This window comes from Ornithorhynchus anatinus, chromosome 8 (genome assembly GCF_004115215.2).
Source record: "Ornithorhynchus anatinus isolate Pmale09 chromosome 8, mOrnAna1.pri.v4, whole genome shotgun sequence".
Taxonomy (NCBI): Eukaryota; Metazoa; Chordata; class Mammalia; order Monotremata; family Ornithorhynchidae; genus Ornithorhynchus; species Ornithorhynchus anatinus.
Window position 1 is genome coordinate 32990153 of NC_041735.1, and position 11440 is coordinate 33001592.

At 45.9% G+C, this 11440-nt stretch overlaps 1 protein-coding gene across 1 annotated transcript; it reads left to right on the forward strand.

Annotated features, from left to right (window-relative positions):
* Positions 1–5093: 5093 nt before the first annotated feature.
* LOC114813689 (putative vomeronasal receptor-like protein 4) lies at positions 5094–6032 on the forward strand. Its single transcript, XM_029070138.1, is given in 3 exon segments — positions 5094–5214; positions 5217–5400; positions 5402–6032. Coding segments are annotated over 3 exon segments (936 nt in total).
* Positions 6033–11440: the final 5408 nt, after the last annotated feature.

An 11440-nucleotide genomic window follows, 5' to 3' on the forward strand; every position in this document is an offset into this window, starting at 1 on the left:
AATTGATTATGCGGTCTAAAAGAGAAGGTGCATTCTTCATGTAAACAATGTCTGAACTCTTGCTCAACTTCATCTTTCTCCATTGCACTCTGTCATACCTTTACGTCATCCCATTTCTCTGTCTGTACTCCCCAGTGTAAATGTCCTCTTTAATTCCTTAGGCCGTTGGATTTCTAAATCAATCCATCTCCTCAAATTTCCTCCCATTATTCCACTCCCTCTCAAGATGTCTCCTTACTTCTAGCAAATGCACTGATTAATTTGTCTTTTTAAAGTAATTTTATCTTACAGTGTAGGCTGTCCTGCACCTCACACAAATTCCTTAGGGTCTCTTTTATTACCTGCTTGTGCCACCCCTCAGGTTGCCTCCTCGAATGAATTATAAAACCAATCACTCAGTGGTATTTACTGAGTGCTTATTTAGTGCAGGAAACTGTGTTAAGCAATGGGGAGAGGAGAATGCAAAAGTCTAGTGGGAGAGAGTGAATACTGCCCCAGGGTCCAGAGGTCTGTGGACTGCTGGTAAATCAAGGGTCCGTGTCCATGTGTCCACACAGAAACTCCCTGGCATCTTAGGTTTGGCCGAGGCTAATTTGATAATGCTATTTAAGTGCTTAACGTGGGCCCAACGCTGTACTAAATTCTGGAATAGATACAAGGTAATCAGGTGGGACACAGTCCAAGTCCCACGTGGGCCTCATGGTCTCAAACTCCATTTTAAACATGACATAACTGAGGCACAGAAAATTGAAGTGGCTTTCCAAGGGTCACACAGCCAACAAGTGGTGGTGCTTGGATTAGAATCCAGGTCCTCAGACTCCCAAGCCTGTGCTTCTTCTACTTGGACAACTGCTTCTATCCTTATGGTCCCTCTCTAGGTTGGGGAAATCATCATACTGTTCACAGATGTGGGATTGTTCTGTGCCCTCAGCGGCTCTGGGTACAATGTCCCCATTTTTCTGAAGACGCCATGGGACAGACTCCAGGAGTTCATCCCACCACTTGAGCTAAGGTCTCGTAAAGGCCTCAGAACCTCTTCTCTATGCCTTTCATTGGTCCCTTCTTTCCTTTGTCTTTTCCTGTAACTGTGGTAACCTCAGCTCCATGGTCATGGTCAACTGACTCATGACTGCCTGATGGGCCTCCTTAACCTCCTGGAGGCTCTATCCTCTTCCATTAAGGCTATGATGTCAGTCAATCATATTTACTGAGCATGTACTGTGTGCAGAACACTATAGAATTTGGGAGAAAACAATACAACACTATGCCAGACACATTCCCTGCCCACAGTGAGCTTAGAGTCAAGAGCCAGAGACAGACATCAATATAAAGAAATAAACTACGTATATGTACTTGAGTGCTGAGGGGCTTGGAGGGGGGATGAATGAAGGGAGCAATGCAGGGCATGCAGAAAGGAGAGGAAGAAGAGGAAAGGAGGACTTAGCCAGGGAAGGTCTCTTGGAAGAGATGTGCCTTCAACAAGGCATTGAAGAAGGGGAGAGTAATTGTCTGTTGGATTTTAGGATGGAGGGGGTTCCAGGCCAGAGAAAGGATGTGAGGAAGAGGTCTGTGGCAAGATAGACGAGACTGCAGTACAATGAGAAAGTTAGCATTAGAGGAGGGAAGTGTGTGGGCTGTGTTGTACTAGAAGGATAGCAAAGAGCAGTAGGAGCGAGCAAGATGACTGAGTGCTTCATAGCCACTGGTGAGGAGTTTCTGCTTGGTGTGGAGGAGTGGGGAAACATCCTGAGCGTTTTTGTAGAAAAATGATCTGGTCAGTAGAGTGAAGTTTGGACTGAAGAGGGGAGAGGAGACAAGAGTCTGGGATGTCAGAAAAGAGACTGATGCAGTAATCAGGCAGGAAAGGATAAGCGGTTGTATTAACATGGTAGCAGTTTGGGTGGAGAGGAATAGGCAGATTGAAGGTGGAACTGACAGAACATCGTGGTGGATTGAATATGTAGCATGGCTCAGTGGAAAGAGCCCGGGCTTGGGAGTCAGAGGTCATGGGTTCTAATCCAGCTCTGCCGCTTGTCAGCTGTGTGACTTTGGGCAAGTCACTTAACTTCTCTGTGCCTCAGTGACCTCATCTGTAAAATGGGGGTGAAGACTGTGAGCCCCACGTGGGACAACCTGATCACCTCCCAGCGCTTAGAAAGTGCTTTGCACATAGTAAGCGCTTAACAAATGCCATTATTATTATTATGTGGGTTAAATGAGAGGGAGAAGTCAAGGATAAGGACAAGGTTAAGGGCTTGTGAGACAGGAATGGCGGTGTTGTCTATGGTGATGGGAAAGTCAGGAGGAGGACAGGGTTTAGTGGGAAGATGAGGAGGTCTGTTTTGGGCATGGTAAGTGTGAGGTCATGGGAGGACATCCAAGTAGAGATGTCCTGAAGGCAGGTGGAGATGTGAGACTGCAAAGAGGAGAGAGATGGTGGCCAGAGATGTAATTTGAATATCGTCTCCATAGAGTTAGTAGTTAATGCCATGGGAGTAAATGAGTTCTCAAGGGATGAGTAGTTGGAGAATAGAAGGGGACCCAGAACTGAACCTAGGGGGAAACCCACAGGGGTTGTGAAGTAGGAGGACCCCGTGAAAGAGACTAGAAGGAACAGTCAGAAAGATTGGGGAGAACTAGGTTTATGCACAGAAATATGGGGGAGAACTAGTTTGAAGCACATGGCCTCCTTTTTCCCCAAGAGGAAACTTATCTCTTCCAGTACTGCTTGGAATAGAATGGCCCCTTTTTTCCCTTGCTGACCTTATTACGTAGAGAGCAAACTTCCCCTACAAAATGAGTAAGTGCCCCCGACAGGGCATACAATGACCACTGTTGGCCCTCCTTTTGGAGTCCCTTTAGGTCCTAGGTTGACATCTTGTCTGATTCTCCAGGGGGTGCCCTTAAGCCCTTGAAGGGCCAACCCAAACTTCGAATATATTTGACAATAAACTCATTTCTGAAGACCTAGGCCTGCAGGGCTGGTGGTCAGCCTGGGGTCTTGCTCATCCTCACCAGATGATCAATTCACGGTCTTACTTTTCAAGATCGTGCCCTTAGAGCCATGTTTTGACTCTCCTGCAGAACAGGAAGGGGAGTCCATGGTTCCAGTAAGCTGGACTTTACTGCCTGCTAGAGTAGTCCAGCAGGCTGCCTGTCCCAGGACACAGTTTCGTCACTATAACCCCATCACTTCTCCCGTCGTCAGGGTACTCCATCAAGGTAGGCAGCCTTATCTGGATTTGGCTAGTGTGTCTCCTCAATCTCTCTTCCTAGTTCACCCTTGTCTCTCATCTGGTCTCTCTTGTCTCTTCTCCAGTCCTTCAGGTCACAGTAAGCGCTAAATAAATATGACTGAATGATTGAATGATAGGGTGGTTCCTTTCCACAGTGATTGGTTGTCAAGTTAGGCAGAGGCAGTATGCTATAATATACACAAGAACCCTTTCACCAAAAATATTTCACTTTCAACAGCGCTATTCATTGAATGCTTATTATCTGTTGCCGATTTGTACATTCAAGTGCTTAGTACAGGCTCTGCACATAGTAAGCGCTCAATAAATGCTATTGAATGAATGAATGAATGAATGTGCAAAACACTGTGCTGGATGCTGGGGGGAATGTTCAGGAACAATATAGATATAGGAGCAGGACAGCATCCAGTGATCATGAATGAGTCAAGCTGTTGCCACCATATGACTACTCCCCACCTGGAACAGGGCCTATGAGAGCCATGGTGAGAGATGGAGTAGATTCTCTCCAGATGGTGGGTCCCAAAGATCGGGTTGATCACTGTGGGGTTTTGGCTCAAAATACCCCTGGCCCATGGCTGTAACTGCCATACAGCACTGCTCTTCAAATGAATCTTTTCATTTCCAAATGGCCTGTCAGTTGATTTTTTTGACCACATTTGAGGCTAAGTCCATTCGACTGAGGCATCCCGATCACTAAGGAAGAAGAAGGAAGTCACATTTTCGTGACAAATTCCTTAAAATTTGATCATATTAACTGACCCGTGGTCCATCTTAAACTTATTCAGTACATTGTGTCTCGAAACTAGACCAGTGATCGCACTTTTATCTTTGTGTGAACACTGGGACTCCTCAGCTCTTTACCTGGATGACAATGGCATAGAATCACTTTAGGGCGTTCAGACCTCCAGTTATGTCAGCTGCATCCTAAGGCCCTCCGCTGTTTCCCTTCCAGGAACAGGACAGCATTTCAATGTCATATAAGTCCCTGAAGTGCAGTGGGATCATTCAGAGTCCTGTCAGTCACACTCCTGTCTCTTTAAACCTTCTCCTTGGTGTCCTAGGCAAATTTGTCCCTCCAACACCCAGCGGCTTACCGACCCTCTACCCCCAGCTACACGGAAAGGTTAGAATGCTACTGGATTTTTAACCCCTTGAATCGACAGAATCTTAACAACCAAATGATTTAATGTGAAATGATTCTTCTACAAAAAATCACTTGCCCTTTCCTTTCATACATTTCCCTTCCCCAGGACCCTATTTTTCTGTGGGTTTGAGCTTTCTGAAAAAAACCCAGGGATGGGAGGGAGCCTCACTCCTCAGGAATCCTAACCTCAGGACCCCAACGTGGAAAAATTCACCAATCACTTTCCCCTCAAGATTGCTCAGTCCTTTCTCTAACTGTAAAAGGTTGAGGGTTGTGATAAAGTTTAGGCCCATGGAAAACTACTGTCCTTTTGGAGAAAGACAACATCGCTTGTGTTAATCAGTCAATCGATTAATGGGTTGATTGAGCACTTACTATGTGCAGAGCACTGTTCTAAGTACTTTAAGGGTCACTGTGTCCTAGTCATGTGCTGGAATTCTTTGAATTGTCCATTCAGTCTGTAGATGTCAGGTAAGAAGTGGCATAATATGCTGAGAAGTTCAGAAGGCTTTTGAAACCTGGGGTTAATCAAAATGGAAGTTGGAAACGTGACCATTCCCCTACCAATCTGACTGACATTACTTCATTTTGGATCCTTGGCAAGTTTTCTTTTCATTCTCCCAGGCACTAATTCGCATGGCCTCTGGTCTATCCTGTTTCTCTAGTGGTCCTGCAGAGAATTGGTTTCTGAATCGATGGCTATTGATGTGGCTCAGGGAGTTAGTTTCCTCTACCAGACCAGACTAGGTATCCTGGGGAACTCCTCCCTCATCACACTCTATCTCACTTCATTCCACCTGGGTTCCAAACCGAAGCCACAGACCTGACCATCGTCCACCTGGCCCTGGTCCACACTGTGATGCTTCTTACAAGGTGGATCGTCATGGCATCAGGGATGTTGGGGCTGCAGCTTGTCCAGAATGATGCTGAGTGTAAGCTCTTCTCCTATGTCTACCGCATCACCCAGGCCCTCTCCATCTGCACCACTGCCCTCCTGAGTGTGTCCAGCCATCACCATCAGTCCTAGCACCTCCTATCTGTTCCAGCTCAAGGTTCAGATCCCAAATGCCATCCTCCCGGTCTTAGCCATCTTGTGGATTCCCAACTCGCTGATAAGCACCAACCTTCTGTTTCAAATGTTTGCCTCTTCCAATACAACCAACATGGATGCCAACTGTTATTTGGTGCCTATAAACACACTCCTCCAGGGGCTGATTCTCACCTTCATGGCTCTCCGCGACATCCTCTCCCTGGGGCTCATGAGCTGCTGCAGTGGGTACATGTTCCTTCTCCTGCACCGACACGGGCAGCAGGTCCAGCATCTTCACAGTCACAGCCAAGTCCCCAAAACATTGCCTGAGAAACGAGCCACCCAGACCATTGTGCTGCTGGTGAGCTGCTTTGTAGTCTTTTACTGTGGAGACCTTGTCTTATCCCTGTTTCTAGGGTCATACATGAAAAATAATGCTGCCCTCCTGAATGCAGCCATGTTTGTGGCTAATGGATATGCCACTATCAGCCCCTTTGTGTTGCTCACCTGTGACAGAAGGGTCATTAAGTTCCTAGCTGATTTTCTGGGGAATAGGACCCTCAAATCACCTCAGAAAACAATGTTATCTGCCAGACCTCTTTGAAATGGAAATCCAAGTGGTGTCAACTACACCATCTAGATCTCATCTATACCTCTACAATCTCTCACTCATGTCCTGTTACTGGCCTGGAAAGCCCTCCCTTTTTTATCTGACTGACAGTTACTCTATCCACCTTCAAAGCTTTATTGAAGGGCCGTCTCCTCCAAGAGGCTTTCCCTGTCTAAGCCTTCCTTTCTTCTTCTCCCACTGTCTTCTGTTTCACCCTTTAATTTAGATTTATTCCTCTTTTTCCTCTCTCCCTCAGAACCCAGCACTTATGTACATATCTGTAATGTATTTATTTATATTAGTGACTATCGGTCTCCCCCTGTAGACTGAAAGCTCAACACGGACAGAGAATGTCTACCAACTCTGTTTTTTGTACTCTTGAAAGAATTTAGTACAGCACTCTGCACATAGGAAGCCATCAATCAATTCAAATGATTGATTGCTTCACTGATTTTGAATTCAGTCTGGATTACTGCAAAACAACTGGAAACCATAGATAATAATAATAATAATAATAATAATAAACAGTGGGGTATTTGTTAAATGTTTACTATGGAGGAGGTGGAGAGAACAGGCAGATTGAGGAGAAACTATTGCAGCAACCTGTGGGTGTCTCAAAGCAGCATCATTTCACATGAGGATCCCATGTCACCAGGAGGAGTTGAGGGAAGGCTGATGCTGGGCAGCATGGCGACTGGACATGGTCTATGCGGTGGAAGGGGCTCAGTGCTAACCTCATCACACTGGAACTCAAGACCAAGGAAGTCAAGTACAAGGGGCTGACAAGAGGGGGCCAGACAGAATTTGACTGGGGGTGTTGCACTTAGCATTGCCAAGTACTATGTTAAATACTTAGATGAATGCAAGATAATCACATCTGACACAGTCCCTGTCCCACATGGAGATCACAGTCCAAGGGATAGAGAGAAAAGGAAGCTCACTGTGATTTTGTAATCCTTTTCCCCATTAAATCAAATGGGAATAACATTGCAACCAAGAATTTACAGGTGTAGGTGTCTGCCAGTGTGTCCTGAGTAATTCTTTTATTTTTTCTCCTCTCATTACTTTCATGGTGTTTAACCTACTGAGAGAGGAAATGAACAAGGTAAACACATGTGACTGGGGCAGGGAGGGGCAGATGGATAGGCAGTAGACACCAAAAAATACGCTCTAGATTGTGAGCTCATTCATTCATTCATTCATTCATTCATTCATTCTTTCTTTCATTCAATTGTATTTATTGAGCACTTATTATGTGCAGAGCACTGTACTAGCGCTTGGAATGAACAAGTCGGCAACAGATAGAGACAGTCCCTGCCCTTTGACGGGCTTACAGTCTAATCGGGGAGCTCCTTACATGCAGGGAATGTGTCTACCAACCTTATTGTACTGGACTCTTCCAAGCGCTCAGGACAGTCACGCCATGCCTTTGTTGGGCAAGACAAGTTAAATGAAGAAAATACAGGAGAGTTGGAATCTCAGCTGACTCTGTTATGCAGAGGAGAGAAAATTACGTCCTCCCAGACCCATTTCAGGATGAATGTGGGGAGCACCAACCTAGTGATCTTGGAGTGCTGGAATGAACTCAGCATTTCGAAGACTGAGCTCCTTACCTTTCCTCCCAAACCTGTCCTCTCCCTGACATTACCATCCCTGTGGACAACACTACCATCCTTCCTGTCTCACGAGCCTGTAGCCTTGGTGTCATCCTGGACTCAGCTCTCTCATTCACACCACACAACCGATCCATCACCAAGACCTGCCAGTCTCACCTTCACAACTTCACCAAGATCTGCCCATTCTTCTCCATCCAAACCTCTACCTTGTTGGTACACTCTTTCATCATGCTCTGATTGGATTGCTACATCAGCAACCTTTCTGATCTCCTAACCTCCTTTCTCTTCCCACTTCAGTCTATGCTTCACTCTGCTGCCCGGATTATCTTTCTGCAGAAATGCTCTAGGTATGTCACTCCCCTCTTCAAAAATGTACAGTGGTTGCCTATCAACCTTCACATGAAGCCAAAACTCCTCACTCTTGGTTTCAAAGCTCTCTGTCCCCTTGCCCGCTCCTACCTCACCTCATCTCTCCTGCTACAGCCCACCCCAAACACTCCACTCATCTGCCACCGCTAACCTCCTCAAGGTGCCTCGTTCTCACCTGCCTGCCACTGACACCCAACCCATGTCCTACCACTGACCTGAAATGCCCTCCCTTCTCACATCTGCCAAGTTTCTCTCTTCCCCTCTTCAAAGCCCTACTGAGAACTCACCTCCTCCAGGAGGCCTTCCCAGACTGAGCCCTCCCTTTCCATCTGCCCCTCCTCCCATCCCTCTGCTCTACCCCCTTTCCCTCCCCACAGCACTTGTGCATATTTGTATAAATTATTCATTATTCGATTTATTTTATGAATGATGTGTATATATCAGCAGCGTGGCTCAGTGGAAGGAGCACGGGCTTGGGAGTCAGAGGTCAAGGATTCAGAGTGGCCCTGCCACTTGTCAGGTGTGTGACTGTGGGCAAGTCACTTAACTTCTCTGTGCCTCAGTTACCTCATCTGTAAAATGGGGATTAAGACTGTGAGCCTCACCTGGGACAATCTGATTACCCTGTAGCTACCCCAGCGCTTAGAACAGTGCTCTGCACGTAGTAAGTGCTTAACAAATGCCAACCTTATTATGATTATTATGGTATGATGCCTGACTACTTGTTCTGTTTTGCTGTCTGTCTCCCCCTTTTAGACTGTGAGCCCCTTGTTGGGCGGGGATTATCTCTATCCATTGTAGAATTCTACATTCCAAGCACTTAGTACAGTGTTCTGCCCACAGAAGGAAGCTGAGGTACAGAGGAACTGAGTGCCTTACCCAAGGCCACTCAGCAGACATGAGGAAGAGTTATGATTAGAACCCAGGACCTCTATTCCCAGGCCTGGTATCTTTCCACTAGGCCACACTGCTTCCCGATGTTGATGTTGAGTATGGTTCAGACATTATACTAACAGAACTGCACAAGGAGTCGGGTGAGTCACTTATGGAAGGACCTCATGCCATGACCATATGGAAGTTTGGACTTGGCTAACCTTTTGTGGATCTTCAGTTTGACTGGAAATGTACTACTACATGCTGTTCTACCTCATTATCACTCCAACAAATGGAAATATATGATCTCTCTTTTTAAATCCCTGTACACCCCCCACACACCTATCCATGTATCTCTCTTCATTAGGGATGTACTGTTACATGTATGTTTACATACATGTTCACATATCCTTATCCCTTTGAGATATTTATACGTAAGTGAAAATCAGTGAGTGCATTAATAATGTGAGTATAAAACGCGTGCATATCTGAGAGGGGAGGAAATCGAGAATCAGTGTCTCAGATCTGCAGTGCTAACTGATTGCAAGTTTCATACTCAGTTAATCAACCCATAGGTAGTACTCACTGAATGCTTAATATATGTAAAGGGGAATTTCCTAGTGGAAAGAGAATCAGGTCTGGGAGACAGAGGACTCGGGTTGTAATCCTGCCCCGGCCATTTTCCTGCTGTGTGACTTTGGACAAGTCACTAAACTTCTATATGCCTCAATTTCCTCATCTGTAAAATGAGGATTCAATAGCTGCCTTCCCTCTTACTTAGAATGTGAGCCCCACGTGGCTTATGGGCTATTTCTGAACTTGTATTCATCACAGCACTCAATGCAGTGCCCGGGACTTAGAAAGAGCATAACAGATGTCACAGATAATACTGTTATAATGTTCATTATTACTATGATTTGCTTCAGAAAGCCAGAAGAGTTGTGGCCCAGCTGAATCAGACTGATTGCTATGATGCACTGACAAAGGTGGTTTCTGGACACTGGGGACTCTCCATCTCCTGCTCATTCCTGACAGTGTCAGGATCCTGCAAGTGAAAAGAAAATCACTGGCCTGGAGGAAGATGAGCACATGAAACCCTTCCCTATAAACACCCACCTGGTCACCACACTGGGCCGGGAGAAACACGGTTCTGGAATCAAATGGCAGCATGGTGAGTTTCTCCTTCTTTCTGACTCTATGGTTGGGAAAGGACAGGAGATCATCTTCTTTTGTGAGCCAAAGGGGTCATGTAGACCTGGACCAGGAAAGGGCTGGTCAACAAAATCAGGACTGTTAGAGTTGGCCGTTCCCTCAAACCCTGACAATGACACTACCCTGGCACTCTCTCCAGACCAAGACAGATTTCCCATCCTTCTTTGGTCCCTCTACCCTCTGGCAGATGGGCTGGCTGTACTGAGAGAGCTGCCTGCTTCTGACTGTATCCTCAGTCACTTTCTCCGTCATTTTCCTGCCTCGCAGCTGTATGTCCAGTACAGGCTTCTCCCTCTCAGATTTGGAGACCTCTCAGCAGAGAGACAGCCCTTGTCCCAGGACACCCATGCCCCCCGGATTTTCAGCATGTCTATCCTATTTACGGTTGAGATAAACACTCTCTCACTTCTCCCCGTCCCTCTGTTAGTCCCAGAGCTGCAGGGCCACCTCTGCTGGGGCTGGCCAGAGGCTGGGCAGGGGAACAGGATATGTTTTAGGGCCACTAGACTAGGTCTTTTCCTGAAATGAAGAAGTTACTCCTGCCTTTCTCTCTCTCTCCCGAACCCGGATTTAAAGGCAAACTCTGTCCCCCAAACACTCTAACACAGACATGGATTAACCAACACCCACACACACACACAAATGAACCAACATACACACACACACACACAAATATCACCCTAGGACTCTGGCAAGACAATTACAGCTGCATTTTACCTCCTACCAGAAACAATCTAGTCCCTCAACATTTCAATGGATTAAACTATTCCCAAATCTCCATAAGAATGATTTAATTCTTTATGTTCTTAACACTTGCATTTAGGCTTTGAATAGATTCAAACAAACATTCAGGCTGCTGTTTTATCTTAATCCAATTCTCCCTCTTTCCTTCTCCCCTCTGGGGTCCAGCAGGCAAGGGATCTAGTGCTCTGCACATAGTAAGCGCTTTACGAATACCAACATTATTCACTAATTTTCCTTGAATCCAGTTCCTTCCAAGTCCTTGTTGCCTACATCTTCTGTGGAATCCTCAGTGAGTATCAGCTTTAAATGATTCTGATTCCTTCCATATATCTGCTCCTGCATATTATAACTTGCTAGGGGCATGATGCCATCTCCCTAAAAAAGATCTCCTCTCTTCTTTTCATTGAACTCAAATTAGGTTAATTTAACTTTAACAGATTGTTGGCAATCTGGTTTTACCACAGCCTCATCATCCCGCCTCTGTTCATCATCTTCTAGCCCTCTGGTTTCATTTCCAGATTCGCTGAAAGGCTAGTCCTGACTACTGGTGACATTTCAACTGCTTAAAGACTGATTTCAGAAATTAAT